Source organism: Cyclopterus lumpus, chromosome 4, assembly GCF_009769545.1.
Source record: "Cyclopterus lumpus isolate fCycLum1 chromosome 4, fCycLum1.pri, whole genome shotgun sequence".
NCBI classification, from domain to species: Eukaryota; Metazoa; Chordata; class Actinopteri; order Perciformes; family Cyclopteridae; genus Cyclopterus; species Cyclopterus lumpus.
In genome coordinates, this window is record NC_046969.1 from 25,826,122 (window position 1) to 25,841,007 (window position 14,886).

Below are 14,886 nucleotides of genomic sequence, written 5' to 3' on the forward strand. Positions count from 1 at the left end.
GACTTACTTCTTCACTTTAGTATTTAAACTTTATGCTACTTTCCACTTCATCTTAAGGGTGAATATTATACTATACGTATTGCACTGTATTTATTTGACACTTATAGTTAGTGTCAAATAAATGTTACTTTTTTTCTTGAATGCTTATAAGAATTGACGCAGTACTATACTAATCTACCCAGTAGTAAAAAATATATATATATATATATTAAACTGGCTCCACGTTGAGAAACAACAACATAGAAATGCTCCTATGTGTATTTGTACTAACAGTTTGACTTGTATATGATATATTATAATATTAAACTGCCTCCACAAGAACAGAACAGCATTTAAATGCTCTTAGATGTATTTGTTAGAGATAAAAAGAGAATATATTAATATCTTAACATAACACTGGGAAAAGGAGGCCACTCTGCATTATATTAATCCAACTTAATACTTTAAGTACATTTTACTTGTAATGGAGTATTTTGGGACAGTGGTATTAGGAGTACTTCTTTCGAGTCATTAACAAAACTTTATTATTCATCATCTACACCACAAATAGTCCCTGCAAGGGCATTAAATATCATCTTGTACTGTACACATATCACGGACTAATAGTATTGCTTTTACATTTTGGCTGAAATCTACCAATACAAATAGTCATACTACTCCCTGAATCTGACTGTGGAGACACCGAAGCAGGGACAAACACATCATCTCCTACATGTGAACAAGTTGTTTACACACACACACCACACACACACACACACACACACACACACACACACACACCACACACACACACACACACACACACAACACACAACACACACACACACACACACACACACACACACACACACACACACACACACACACAACACACACACACACACACACACACACACACACACACACACACACACACACACACAACACACACACACATCACACACACACAACACACACACCACACACACACACCACACACACACACACACCAACACACACACACACACACACACACACACACACACACACACACACACACACACACAGTGTCACGTTCACTCCCCGAACTTGAGCTGCCTCTCCTTCTGCAAACCGTGGCAGCTCCTTTGCTCGATTCTTCAGCGCCTCGTCCTTCTTTTCGTCCTTCTCCGTGCCCTCCCCGAGTCGGTACATGCGACTGGCGTTGGCGCAGCCCCACACGTGCCCCAGCTCGCAGGCCCTGTCGGCGTACTTCACGGCCTGCCGCATGTCCGGACGGCATCCCCTTGGCGTTGCCCTCGATGAACAAGGCGCTGAGGTTGAAGCAGGAGGGAGCGAAGCCGCCGGCGCAGGCCTTCTCGTAGTACTGCCGGGCGACGGCGAGGTCGGGGCCTCCATCGCCGGCTCGCCCGTCGTGGGCCAACAGGGCGACGTTGTGGCACGCGTCCGTGGACTTCTTCCCGTCGGTTTGGCAGGAGCGCAGGAAGCAGGAGTAGGCCGTCTTCAGACCTCTGTCACGCCGCCTGGTGGGGAGAACTTTAAATCCATCACTTGAATACAAATCAGACTGTTGGATCGTTTAAACTCCAAGAAAGCATTAGATTTATTTCATCTTTCATGTATATTTGCTTGGTAAACTTATCTTGCAGTGTAACCGGTAACTTCAATACATCTATAAACCTAGAGTTCACTTTGCTTGAATACCTAATGTCGATCTATTAGTCCCGTTCGCATGCACGACGGAACGGCAAGCGTCAGCGAGGACGAAATGAGGAGAGCAAAGAGCCACGTCGTCCTTCTACCTTTGCCGGTGACGTGGTACGCCCCCAGCTTGTAGCAGCTCTCTCCGTGTCCGTTCGTCTCACAGTTGTGTTTGAGCACCTGAGCTGCAGACTCGTAGTTCTTCTTCACCCCTTCCAAGTAGTCCGAGAGCCTTTGGCACCCTGAGAGCGACACGAGAACCGATGAGCCCAGACGTCACACATTCACAAACTAAAAGAGAGACAAGCTTTTGAAATGGGCTGAGAAAATATGATACCTATACGGGGCATTTATCTTTATCTGCCGGACAAGCTGACTTTAACGGGTTATCTTCTGCTTCTAGTGAGGTGATGCATTTCCAGTGGATCCCCGAGTCACCTCAGAGCTACATTAACAGAGTTAATGACAACCTCTTGTGGAGTGTGTGGCTCTTCCTTTATGATCTTAGTGATATTGACAGTGCTGTCTGTGTCATAGATGGACTTATGCAAATGCAACCCATATTAAGTCACTTCTTCATTCATGTTCTGTAATTTGGTAATACCTGTCTTGTTCTTGTATACATTCATACTATACATTACATGCACATCTAATACAATGCTAATATCTAGCTGCTGTCCAGTGTTTCATCTGTTAATTACCTTCGGGGTCGTTTTCTTTGTGGCACTGGAAGCTGTACTCCACTCCCAAATTGTCCAGAAACTGCTTCACTTCCTTCTCGTCTTCAAAGTTTATAAGTCCAGCCATATCTCCTGCAAAAAAGTGTTTAACCTGCCTACTATAACCGCACGTGCTTGAAGGCTTAACTCCCCCCAGTACATCCACCCGCACTCGTGACCTTGGTGAACGGGTTCACCGAGCGCTGCTACACACACGCGTTTCCTTAAAATAAAAGAATAAAGCACCAAATACAGATAATAACCGATAAAGTTGTTTTAATAATGCACTCTAGTTACCTATCAAATAGTTTCCCCCTATGCAAACAAGTGCCCCAAACATGACCGGCGGGTGGTGTCGGCGTGTCTCTCCTGCTGATGACCACTTCCGGGTTTTTTATAATAAACCGTCCTTTTCCAGGCTTCCGTAGTCCCGCCCCCCTTCTTCTTTCGCTAATGCTCTTCCAGTGTTGTGACGGTTGTGACCTTTTGTTTACTGTCTGTCAGAAGTAGAAACTAGCTAAGTGCGGCGGAGGGGACTAACAACACGCATTCCTCCTTCCGGGTTGCGTCATTCAGAGCTGCGGTCGCCGCGGTGATTATAGTCGCTGCTGCTGTGTGTATTTATTTATATTTTTTTAAAAGATGAATTCCGCCACAGCAGACAGCTTTCGACACGTTAGCTGTGAGAGGCGATGTTCCTCAACGGAGGCGACAACAAGTGAGCTAGTTAGCTGGCTTCGCCGCGCGCGGTCCGGTCGGTGCTCGTCGTCTCGTGTCGGTTACCGTCTTTTAAATAAAAAATAAAAATAAAAAAAAAAACGTCCAAACTAACGGAAACTGCGGGGGGGAAAAAAAAAAAAAAAAATCGTTATTTATTTTTTTTTTTTTTCTACCATGGCCTGTAGCTTCCTAAACACGGTCAGTTGTGCTCTTTAATTTACGCCATTAACACATAAAAAAAAAAAAAAAAAAAAAAAAAAAAGGACATTGAACGCAACCTTTCTGTGCGTGTTTTTTTTTCCAGGGACGAGGCGTCCCCGCCGGCTCTCGCGGACCTGTGTCTGACCCACGTGAGTCAGAACCTGGAGTGGTTCTGCGTGAAGCGGCCCGATGGATCCCTGCGCTTCAGAGAGGCGGTGCTCTTCCCGCAGGAGCTGGCGGGACCAGCTGCTGGCCAAGATGGCCACTGAAGGTAAACAGGCCCCTTTTTATTAATTATGAGAGATATGTTTTTGTTTACTTGTCAAATCACCTGTTGAACCGGTACATATAAACAGGAAGACTGCACTCATTTCTTGATTTATTATTATTTTTTTTTAACTTGCATACTTTCAAAAGCTTCTTGTTTAAGGATAAATCCTGATGTGATGTTGTAACCCCAACGCGCTCCGCCTGCAGGCCTGTTGAACGACAGCACCGTGGGGGTGTTTCGTACCTGCGAGTACCTGCGTCTGAGGCGGGCCTGCGTCCGCACGGCGCGCATCTCCGCCGAGGCCTTCCAGAAAGCCCTCTGCTCTCACAGGCTGCTGGAGCTGGACGCCGCCAGGGTCAACGCGGACCTCACCATCCCGGACATCCTGCAGGGACTGGCCACCAATAAATATTGTCAGGTAAAGTGAGCGTTTGTTCTTGATATTGAGAGTAATTGAACCTCGTTTTTTAATGTTTTTTGTTTTTCTTCCTCCAAAAAACATCCTGCAGGAGTCCCTCCAGCGACTGGTCCTGACGGGTCTCACCATGTCCTCTCTGGAGGAGCCCATCCGCTATCGCTTCAGCTCCCTCCGGGGGCTCCGCTCCCTCTCTCTGGCCAACGTCGACTTCTACAACTCCGGGATGGCGGACGTGTGTTCGCTGCCTCGGCTGGAGAGCCTCGACCTCTCCAACACCTCGGTGACCAACCTGAGACCCCTGCTGGGCCTGAAGGAGCGGCTGCGCTCGCTCACATCTGCACCAGCTGAAGAGGCTGGAGATGAGCACCGGAGCAGCTGCTGGGGGTCATCGGCCAGTTGGATGCTTTGCAGGTTTAGTGGGAGGACGGAGCTGTTACGCCTGTTTTTTTTTGTTTGGTTCGTCACTTTCTTTGAGGTTTCACCAGCCGTGCTTGTTTTTGTTCTTTACACACACGCCGCTCATGCAGCACCTGGACATCAGCGACGACAAGCAGTTTACCTCCGACGTGGCTCGGCAGCTGCTTGGACAGCGGGGGATCCTGCCCGCTCTCGTCTCCCTGGATGTGTCTGGGAGGAAACAGGTGTGTGTGTGTGTGTGTGTGTGTATTTGTGTCTCGGCATTTCAGTTGCAAAGAAAGCACGCAGACTAAATGTGTGTGTGCAGGTCACCGATGCGGCGGTCAAGGCGTTCGTGGAGGAGAGACCGGGGATGACCTTCGTGGGACTTCTGGCCACCGACGCTGGATTTTCCGACTTCCTCTCAGGAGAAGGAACCCTCAAGGTAAGCGCGGACGTTAACGTTTATCATCGCAGCCTTTTTTTCCGCGTAGAAATGCGCAGGAGTCCTTCCACGGGTTTCTCGCGTGCGAACAGGTGACGGGAGAAGCCTACGAGACCCAGGTCTGCGAGGCCCTGCGGCGCTACAGTGAGAGGGAAGGTTTTGTGAGAGAAGCCCTGTTTCATCTGTTCAGCCTGACCCACGTGATGGAGAAACCCAGGCCCGACATCCTCAAGGTGAAGCCACGTCGTTATACTTGGAAATTAAGTCATTTCTTTTCTCATTTCAATGAAACAGATTTATTTTGTGCCTTTTATATTTCAGAGAAAACAATGTCGATTTATATAATATTTTATCGTACTTAATGTTAATGTGGGATACGTCTAACTGGTTATGAATTTGTAATCGCGATGCCTCTATTTCACCGGCATAAGTAAACGAGACCATCAGCGAGAAGATGCACTGTGGGACTCTGGCGCTTTGAAACACTTCCGCTTGTGTCCACAGGGGGCGCCAAAGGCACCACGCAATGAAAGTTCCTCGTAGTCGCTTTTCAAGCAATGCGTATAGCGTCTGAACCGCATATTTATCTGACGTATTTTCCTTCCGCAGAGTATCATGTCAAAGCCCAACGCCACACTCGCTTCTCGCACACTTCCTCATCCGTCCTTTTCCCTTCTCCTCCTCCCAGCTGGTGGTTCTGGGGATGAGGAATCACCCCGCCACTCTGAACGTCCAGCTGGCAGCGAGCGCCTGCGTGTTCAACCTGACGAAGCAGGACCTGGCGGCGGGGATGCCGGTGCGGCTGCTGAGCACCGTGACTCAGCTCCTGCTGGAGGCCATGAGGACGTTCCCCAACCACCAGCAGGTATCTTCACGCCGACAGTGACTGCATCGATGTGGCTGTCCCACCCGATACCTGATTACCAGCACGAGGAGCTCAGAGTTAATTCTCACGGATGAAACACGACGAGATCTTTTGTAAAGCGTGTCTCCAGTCTCCATCAACAACGGACAAGCTAAATAATTGTTCCTATAGCCCCAAAAGTAATGAGTTGTCCTCACCGTGGATGGAGAGCAAATGGAGAATACAGTGCAATGCAACACCAGTGTGCTTTGTTAACGGTGAATTACATATTAAAGTCAGTGTGAGCTTCACCGGAACCAAACACAGAGTCACAGATGCATTTACTGGATATTTGTTTTTAAACCGAACACTAGGGGATATTTCTTGAATACATATTTTACTGTTAACTGTCGTCCAGTGGTTTTTGAACCGACGTCGTCTTTGTTTCCTCCGTCTGCAGCTGCAGAAGAACTGCCTGCTGTCTCTGTGCAGCGATCGCATCCTGCAGGAGGTCCCGTTCAACAGGTGACGAATGCTTCTTTTAAAAGAGTCACTGTCGTGGTGAAGAACATCTCAAATGGCACATGTATACATATATATATATATATATATATATATATATATATGTATATATGTATAAATGTATACATGTATGTTCTCTCTCCGCCTGGCAGGTTCGAAGCGGCCAAGCTGGTGATGCAGTGGCTCTGCAACCACGAGGACCAGAACATGCAGAGGATGGCCGTGGCCATCATTTCCATTCTGGCCGCGAAGGTAAATGTATTTATATAATATATATATATATATATATATATATATACTGTATATCACGTGCATTCCTGTCGTGTTTTGTCCTCCACGCTAAGACGTTTTGCTTCTCCCAGCTCTCCAACGGAGCAGACGGGCTCAGCTGGGAGCCGAGCTGTTTCATCGTGAAGGTGAGCTTCTCTTTTTTTCCAGCTCTAATAATTAATTAATAAGCAAAAAAATATTATTTTCATTGCTTCATTTGCTCTCTCTCCCCCCCCCCCCCTCCCTTCCCACACTGCAGCAACTGCTCCACATTGTGTGTCAGAAGGCCACTAAGGGCGTCGTGGACGCCACCCTGAAGTTCACGCTGAGCGCGCTCTGGAACCTCACCGACGAGTCGCCGACGACCTGCCGCCATTTCATCGAGAACCAGGGCCTGGACCTGTTCATCAAAGTGCTGGAGGTACACAGGGATGAGCAGCGTGCTCGTTAATCATCACGTACGTGTGCCTTCAGGGTGGGGGGGGCCGGCTGACTCACTGTTGTTTTGTCCCCCCCCCTCTGCAGTCCTTCCCCAACGAGTCCTCCATTCAGCAGAAGGTTCTCGGCCTGCTGTGAGTTCACCGCTCGTTGCCCTTTTTTAATAGAAACGTAATAAATTAACAATAATGTCGTTATTCCCCTCTTCTTCTTCTTCTTCTTTTTTTCCGCCGCGCAGAACAACATCGCCGAGGTCGGGGAGCTGCACGTGGAGCTGATGGTGCAGGGCTTCCTGGACCACATCAGCACCCTGCTGCACAGCCCGGAGGTGGAGGTCAGCTACTTCGCCGCGGGCATCCTCGCCCACCTGACGTCACGAGGGGCGGACGCCTGGACGCTCGGCCCGGAGCTTCGGTCCTCGCTGCTGGAGCAGCTGGTAGGAACCCCCCCCCCCCTCCTCCCCCCCCCGGACACTGTTGTTGTTGCTGCTTTTAAATGTCCGTTGAGTCTTCTGCATTTTGCGTCCGTCTCTCCAGCACGACGTCATCATGAAGTGGCCGGCGCCCGAGTGTGAGATGGTGGCCTACAGGTGAGACGTTTCTCTGCTGGTGGTCCGGGTTTCTAAAAACACTCTGCAGCCCGTTTCATCTAAGGAAATAAATAAATAAACCTTTTTTTGTCACATTAACTATGTACTGATAGTGAGCAGCAGTGATGCATGAAATGAGGAGGAGAGCGTCCGATGGTTCTTTAGAGCGCAACCGACAATAGATGCGTCTCTCTCTTCTGCCACTCGCACAATCCCTCTATTAGAAACAAACAACAACAAACTTCCCTTTTTGTTGTCATCAAAGCGAGAGAGACACACACGCGAGAGAACTTCCTTGTTTCGTGAATGAAGCAAACCCTCAAAACGTTCCTCTACTTTCATAAAGTACCACCCCGACTTTCTTGAGGGGTGCAACGTGCCCCTGTAATGTAGACTCTGATCCCTGCAGTCAGATCGCAATCAGTTCCTCTAAGAAGGTCAAAAGACGGCTCATAATAAAGCAGAAAAACAATAAAAAAATCTAAATATTACACAGGTGTTACGACTAGGACCTGCTTCACAAGTAAAGTCTGTTTATTAAGTACATGTTCATACAATAAGAGTCATGCCACAGATACACAGCCAGGAGCAGGTGACTAGATGCTCAACATGTCCTCCTCGTCTCAGGTCGTTTAACCCCTTCTTTCCGCTGCTGGAGTGCTTCCACACGCCCGGCGTCCAGCTGTGGGCGGCGTGGGCCATGCAGCACGTCTGCAGCAAGAACGGTGAGGCGGACGCCGATACAGAACTCATCGTTTCATAGAGACGAGGTCGCTCGCTCGTGACTCTGTTGTGTGTGTGCCCCCCCCCCCCCCCCCCCCCCCTTGTGTTTCCGCAGCCGCTCGCTACTGCAGCATGTTGCTGGAGGAGGGCGGCCTGCAGCAGCTGCAGCTCGTCCACACGAACCCGCAGACCCACAAAGACGTGAAGCTGCTGGCCACGAGCATCCTGGAGAGCCTGCAGCGCCACAGAGGGGGCACCGGCCAGCCCGCCGCCCCCCAGAGGTAAAAGGCCCGCGCTCCGAGGACGCCGATCAGTGGACGCCGGTCTTTAAGTCCTTTTTTAAAAAAAAATTAAAATGTTTCCTCTTTCAGGAAATGAGGCTCCTCCCCCCCCCCCCGACCCGAGCACGCCGGGTCCCACCGCAGGGGCGACGTCCTCGAGGAGACACGACGCGATCCTTTGCACAGAAACACACTAACTTTATTTATTTTCTTTGCGTTTTTTGTTTCTTGTTACAAATAAAAATAAAAGGATAAAAGAAGAATTTAAATGATGAGAACCGTAAAGTAAATCAGCGCTCACGTACCAGTCTACTAGTCTCAGTCTGAGGGTTCTCCCCCCCCCCCCCCCATGTCACTGAACACTGGTCGTCTGAATTAGGTCGATTTAGCTCGTTAGACGTGACGCCGCATGCTGGAGTTTGTCTGAATGCTCGCGCACGCTTGTTTGTTTGTTTGTTTGTTTGTTTGCGTCGTGTTCACTGAAACTCCCCTCTGGGTCTCTCTCCCCGCCGCTACGACTACCAGCTAATGCCTTTTCTTTGGATTTGACGCGTCGGGACACTCGCCGTGGGCGGAGTTCACCGGGTTCAGAGGAAAATGTTTAATTAGACGTCTGAGGGGCGGTTTATATGTTGTTTGGCCCCGCCCCCAAATCAGAAGAGCCAGAGAAGAGTTGAAAGGATTCGATTGGTCAGTTTCGTCACGAAGGATTTAAATGTGTGTTTTCTCTCTTTTGGGGAAACGTGCGTGTGTGTCGGGGTTTGTTGACTTGTGATGCGAGACGGAGCTTCAGTGTGTGTGTGTGTGTGTGTGCGTGTGCGCATGTATGTCAGTAACTGCATCTTTAAAAACAACAACAAATGCGTCTGTCATTTGTACATATAAGATAAATGAGAGCGTTGTTCAGTATCGGTTGCATGGAAATTATAATTGTGTGTGTGTGTTCCGTTGTTTGTTGCATCTGAGAATTATGATGCAGAGCAAAGTAAACGGAGCGAGCGGGTTTTTATTTTATTTTTCTTCAGTTCTGAAGTGAAAACATTCAAATGTCCAGAGGAGCCACCGAGTTCCTGTCGCCCATGTTCAGCCCCGACGTCGCCCTCCATGCGGTCACGAGGAATGATAAAGTTTTACACACACACACACACACACACACACACACACACACACACTCCTTATGGGCTCAGTGCATCGGGGCCTTATTGTTTCCTGTGGATCAATACTTGTGTGAGCTTGATAATCGTGCATGAGCTGATCTCATCGGCTTTAATAAAAAGAGTTTAAATTCAAGATGGAAGTCGTGCGCCGTGTTGCTGCTGGAAATAAAGAATGTGCATTCCCATGAACTGAGAGGACGCTCGTTTGTGTGTTTGGTCTTTTTATTACAAAAGATGACATGAACACGTATGAAATCTGAGTTAAAGTGTTGGGACCTTTTTTATCGATAATTATGAGTAAATTAATCTGGAAGCAGCATTCTGAGAACTTGGGATGAAGGAAAGAAAATTAATCTATCACAAAATAATGAGTTAGCATCTCTGAAAATAATTTGAAACTCAATATTTTCGACTTGGTATCTAAAAAATAACGAGGAACTTTCTAAATGTTTGAGACTTTGTTATTTTGAGAACGTTGCTCAATATTTTCAAACTTTTTGTTTGTTATCCGAGGCAGAAATGGGCCTCCGAAGACCTGCCTCCGTCAGTCGGCTGCTGAATGTCAGCGACCTCCAGCGACCTCCAGCGACCTCCAGCGACCTCCAGCGGTGTATCGACACACACAAATCAATGGGTGTTAATGGTCCATCAGACACGAGGTTTAATGAGAGAGTTCATTCCCCGGTGAAGCGCGGGGGTCTCTTCTCCAGGAAGGCGGCCATGCCCTCCTTTCTGTCCCGTGTGTGGATGACCTGAAAGCAGAAGGGGGGGGGGGAGGATGAGGGGGGGGGGAGGATCTGACTGGAGGCCTCAAGAAGGTTTTTGCACAAACGTCATGGCGATCGTCACGAATGAAAAACCCAGAGATGAAATGAGGATCGTTGACGTCCGACACACAATGTTTTTTTCCAAAGCATTAGATAACCGGGGAGGGGGGGGGGTCTTACCCGAGTGTAACACATCCTCTCTATCGCCATCGCTGCTGTAATGTCGACCTGGAAGAGACGGATTTCAGTCACAGACGTAAAAAAGAATAATATGACATATTAATAATACCCCTGTGAGTCTCGTCGTACCTCCATGCCTCGGTTCATCGCCTCCTTCGCCAGCCGCACCGCCACGGGAGCCTAGGCAACGGAGACGAGAGTCAGACAGCGCTGGACGAGGACGGCCAAACAACAGGAAGTAAAACACACTTGTTGCGTTGCAATATATTCTGTGGACTCTGCAGGAGGCCAGCTAACAGCTCCTTGTGAGTCTTTAAATAGAACCTCCAAGTCAACGCTCGGGACTCCAAAACCGTCACAAACATTCGTCTTGTTTTAAAAATAAAATAAAATAAAAAGGTCCTCGGGCTCAAGCGGCTCGTTATCTCCTCCGTGCTCCCTCACTGTCACTCAATGCAAAGCCCTGTCAGTCACTACATCCACACCAACACAGTGTGTGTGTGTGTGTGTGTGTGTGTGTGTGTGTGTGTGTGTGTGTGTGTGTGTGTGTGGTGCTATTCGCGGTCCATTTCTCCACTTGACTGCCACTATGGCCCCCGCCAACTGAGGGCATCTGAGCTGGAGTGAAAGAAATATGGAGCGACAGAGGCCTAGAGAGAGAGAGAGAGAGAGAGAGAGAGAGAGAGAGACAGACAGACAGACAGAGAGGAGAAAAACACAAGGAAATAGAGTGAAGAAGAAGAGAGAGAGAGGGAGGAAAAGGCGAAAAAAACAAGGAAATGGAGTGACGAAGAAGGAGAGAGGGAGGAGAAGAGGAGAAAAGAACAAGGAAATGGAGCGAAGAAGAAGAAGAAGAAGAAGAAGAGCGTTGCCCTCTGACCTGGGGCAGTATCTCTCTGGCCAGGCTGAGCGCCTCTCCGTGTGCAGCGTCTCCGCTCTGGTTCTGTTCCACCGCTCTGTTCACAAGCCCGATCTCCAGAGCCGCCTGTCCTCCCAACCGCTTACCTGAGAGCCAGACAGGCAGGCAGACAGACAGGCAGACAGACAGACGGGTGAAAGGTGTGTTAAGCTAAGCCAATCACATCCTGCGTCCACGTGTCGGCGTTGCCGTGACTCCACCTGTGAAGATGAGCTCTTTGGCCAGAGCGAGGCCGACGGCGCGCGGCAGCCGCTGACTGCCCCCTGCAGGGCGAGAGAGGCACGTCAAGGTCAAGGTCTGCTTTGTCTCTCTCTCTTTCATTATTGTGTGTGTGTGTGTGTGTGTGTGTGTGTGTGTGTGTGTGAGACCTCTCGTCGTCTTACCCGCCCCCGGGAGCAGCCCCCGCGTCGTCTCAATCAGACCCATCTGTGCAGTGTACGCTGAAACACACACACACACACACGTAGAGGACAGTTGAAGGTCTGTGCTGCTGAGTGCCATTAAGGTGTGTGTGTGTGTGTGTGTGTGTGTGTGAAGTCTGACTGATGCCTCTGAAGCCAACACCTGCTAACCAAGCTGGCGGGCACTCGGCCAATCACAAGAGCTGCTGCTGACCAATTGAACCAATGGCGTGTGGATTCCGGAGACGTGATGAACAGACGTGTCGGGCCCTCGGCCGCCATCATCATCATCATCATCATTAGTCCCCCGAGCTCAGCGGCGGATCATTAAAACGGGAACAACAACAACAACAACAACAGACAGAAAACAAAGTGCTGCTCCCGTCTTTCCACCGCGCCGCTGAGCCTCTGATGTGATGCGACCGGACTGGTGACAGCTGTGTGACGAGAACACGGCATGTTGATGTCCCCCCCTCCCCCCCCTCCTCTTCATGCACGGTTAACATCACTGAGGAGGTCAGGTCAGAGGTCACTCACCGGCGGTGCGGAGGTCACAGGCCATGGCCAACTCCAGCCCGCCTCCCAGGGCGGCGCCGTCCATCGCCGCGATGGTCGGCATGGGCAACGATGCTGCCGGGGGGCGTCACAAAGAACAGGAGAGGGTTCATACGCACACACACACACACACACACACACACACTTTCTCTCTCTCACCTATCTCCGTCATGAGGGTTCGCAGGCCGTGAACAAACAGGTCGGACTCGGCGGGGTTCATCCCGGCCCTCTCTTTCAGGTCGGCACCTGTAACAGCACGCGGTCATTTAAAAACAGCCTTCACAGAAGCTCCAGACAAACAAACACACAAATAAATAAACAAACAAACAAACAAACTCACCTGCACAGAAAACACCCGGCACCAAACTCCGGAAGACGACCACTTTAGCGACCGAGTCGTTGGACAGAGCGGACACCAGGTTCCTCAGCTGGGAGACACACGGTGGCTCAGTCAGTGTGTGTGTGTGTGTGTGTGTGTGTGTGTGTGTGTGTGTGTGTGTGTGTGTGTGTGTGTGTGTGTGTGAGGCGACGCTCACCTGCGACACGAACACGTAGCCCAGAGCGTTTCTCGCCTTGTGTCGGCACAACAACACCTCCACGATGCCTGAGGAGCAGAGACTCAACATTAAACCTACTGACGGTCATCAGCTGATCAGCTGCGCTACGGAAGCCCGAAAGGTCAGTGAGGGAAAAAAAAAAATTATAATTTAATCTGGCGATCCATTTTTTATAAAGTCTGATTCATGTATATTTATATATTTTTTTTTTTCCCATATGTGAAACAGGTGAATAAAAAAGAAATATGTTTGTTGTTGTAATACTCATCTTGGCCACAGGGGGCTGAACTGCACCGCTGACGCATGTTCTAAATAGGACTGAAAGCATTAAAGTTTCCTTCCAGGTGAGTTTTTAATACACAAAATATAACAACCTTGTGTTTGGAAAAAACTTTTTATTTCATGCAATAAGGATTATCCTGGCAACAATATGTAGTCATCTGTTCCTAAATCATTAAACCCAGGAGGGAACATTTTAAGATAATGATATCTCACTTCCCTCTCTGGGCTTCCGTACTGCACGCGGTGATCTTCACGTGCACACGTCATGACTCACAGTCAGTGTGGAAGTTTATTTCTGTCTGAGAAATTAATGAATAAGAAGTAGCAACAATTTAAAGAAAAGAAGAAAATAAATATATCACATTGTGACGAAGGGGATGAAATGTGCAAAGACACGTGGTGCGTTCACGGATTCATAGTTTGATTAATTATACTTATTATATTGGAACTGATTGAATATTTTGGGGGGGGTTCTAGGAAAAAAAATGCGTGCAATGACGGGTATTTATTTTATTTTTTTCATCTTTTTTTTTAGGATTCTAACGTCCAACTATGAAAATATTAGTAGATTTAAAATAAATAATTTTCAGTTGCATATATCCCCTAATTGTAAAAATAAAAAACCAACCGCGTAACTCATATTTGAGATCTTTCGACATTCATTTTCTTATCTTGTGTTTAATAATTAATTTGTCGTGACCCAGTTCCATAAAGTCACAGAAAGTACCAAGAAATGTTCTGATGATATTCTTCAGCTCGGAGAACCGTGAACAAATAAAAACACGTTCACACGTGGTCCAAATAATCTGCATAATAAACTAAAACTTCCCATTTAAATACGCATTTCCATAAACACCAGCACGTGTCAGTAAGTCTGAAAACAACCCACACGTCTCTCGACGCGTGTAGTAGATGCATATTTCATCGCAGCGTATTATGGGATGGATCCCAGAAAGTGACTGCATATATATACATGAACTCCCTCCTACCATCGTCGTCCCCCTCTAACCGCTTCACATCCACCTGCACCGGCTCCGCCTCGGTGTGCTGCCCGCGGCAGAGTGCGCGGCGGCCCGCCGTCAGAGGGCGGCCGTCGCCGGCCAGCGGCGGCCACGCGGCCCGGGGGGTGAGAGCGGACGTTCGGCCGTGCGCTTCCCGCAGAATCACTCCCGTCCACGGCCTCGGCGAGCACCGGAGACCCGCCAGTCTGCGGAGGAGGGTCGCCATGTTTGCCGTTGAGTGTTTTAGGAGCAGCGGAGCAGGAAGTTTGGTTTCTTCCTGCGAGAGGAGGGACTTTCAGACCCGGGTGTCATAAAGCTGTACGCACCGGAGAGCCAGGGGCGGAGGACACGGGGCCCCGGGCACAGGCATGCAAAGGGCCCCACCAGCTCTGCTGGATATACAGTATATATATTTATAAATATATGGAATATATTATAAATATATATATTTATATTTATATATATATATATTTATATATATGTGTATATATATTATATGTATGTATATATAATATATATACATATATATAAATATATATATATATAAAGA

At 48.6% G+C, this 14,886-nt stretch overlaps 3 protein-coding genes across 3 annotated transcripts; 1 reads left to right on the forward strand and 2 right to left on the reverse strand.

The window, feature by feature from the left end:
- Positions 1 to 508: 508 nt before the first annotated feature.
- Positions 509 to 3,253, reverse strand: LOC117729298 (cytochrome c oxidase assembly factor 7). Its single transcript, XM_034530259.1, is given in 6 exon segments — positions 509 to 741; positions 1,022 to 1,097; positions 1,099 to 1,263; positions 1,265 to 1,490; positions 1,769 to 1,922; positions 2,382 to 3,253. Coding segments are annotated over 5 exon segments (693 nt in total). The 5' UTR covers positions 2,488 to 3,253; the 3' UTR covers positions 509 to 741; positions 1,022 to 1,055.
- Positions 3,254 to 3,259: 6 nt separating this feature from the next.
- Positions 3,260 to 9,863, forward strand: zyg11 (zyg-11 homolog (C. elegans)). The gene is given in 21 exon segments (XM_034531353.1): positions 3,260 to 3,317; positions 3,425 to 3,559; positions 3,561 to 3,591; positions 3,798 to 4,009; positions 4,101 to 4,343; positions 4,345 to 4,377; positions 4,379 to 4,420; positions 4,537 to 4,650; positions 4,734 to 4,850; positions 4,943 to 5,083; positions 5,539 to 5,715; positions 6,155 to 6,219; positions 6,369 to 6,468; positions 6,528 to 6,632; positions 6,746 to 6,907; positions 7,012 to 7,058; positions 7,162 to 7,360; positions 7,461 to 7,513; positions 8,141 to 8,238; positions 8,352 to 8,517; positions 8,608 to 9,863. Coding segments are annotated over 21 exon segments (2,271 nt in total). The 5' UTR covers positions 3,260 to 3,293; the 3' UTR covers positions 8,615 to 9,863.
- A 15-nt stretch (positions 9,864 to 9,878) lies between these two features.
- echdc2 (enoyl CoA hydratase domain containing 2) lies at positions 9,879 to 14,635 on the reverse strand. Its single transcript, XM_034530258.1, has 11 exons — positions 14,325 to 14,635; positions 13,033 to 13,100; positions 12,837 to 12,924; positions 12,656 to 12,742; positions 12,479 to 12,571; positions 11,924 to 11,980; positions 11,741 to 11,803; positions 11,502 to 11,626; positions 10,751 to 10,801; positions 10,622 to 10,669; positions 9,879 to 10,426 (listed from the first exon to the last, which is right to left on the reverse strand). The coding sequence occupies exons 1-11, from the start codon at positions 14,560 to 14,562 to the stop codon at positions 10,349 to 10,351; spliced, it is 996 nt and encodes a 331-aa protein (XP_034386149.1). The 5' UTR covers positions 14,563 to 14,635; the 3' UTR covers positions 9,879 to 10,348.
- Between the last annotated feature and the right edge of the window lie 251 nt (positions 14,636 to 14,886).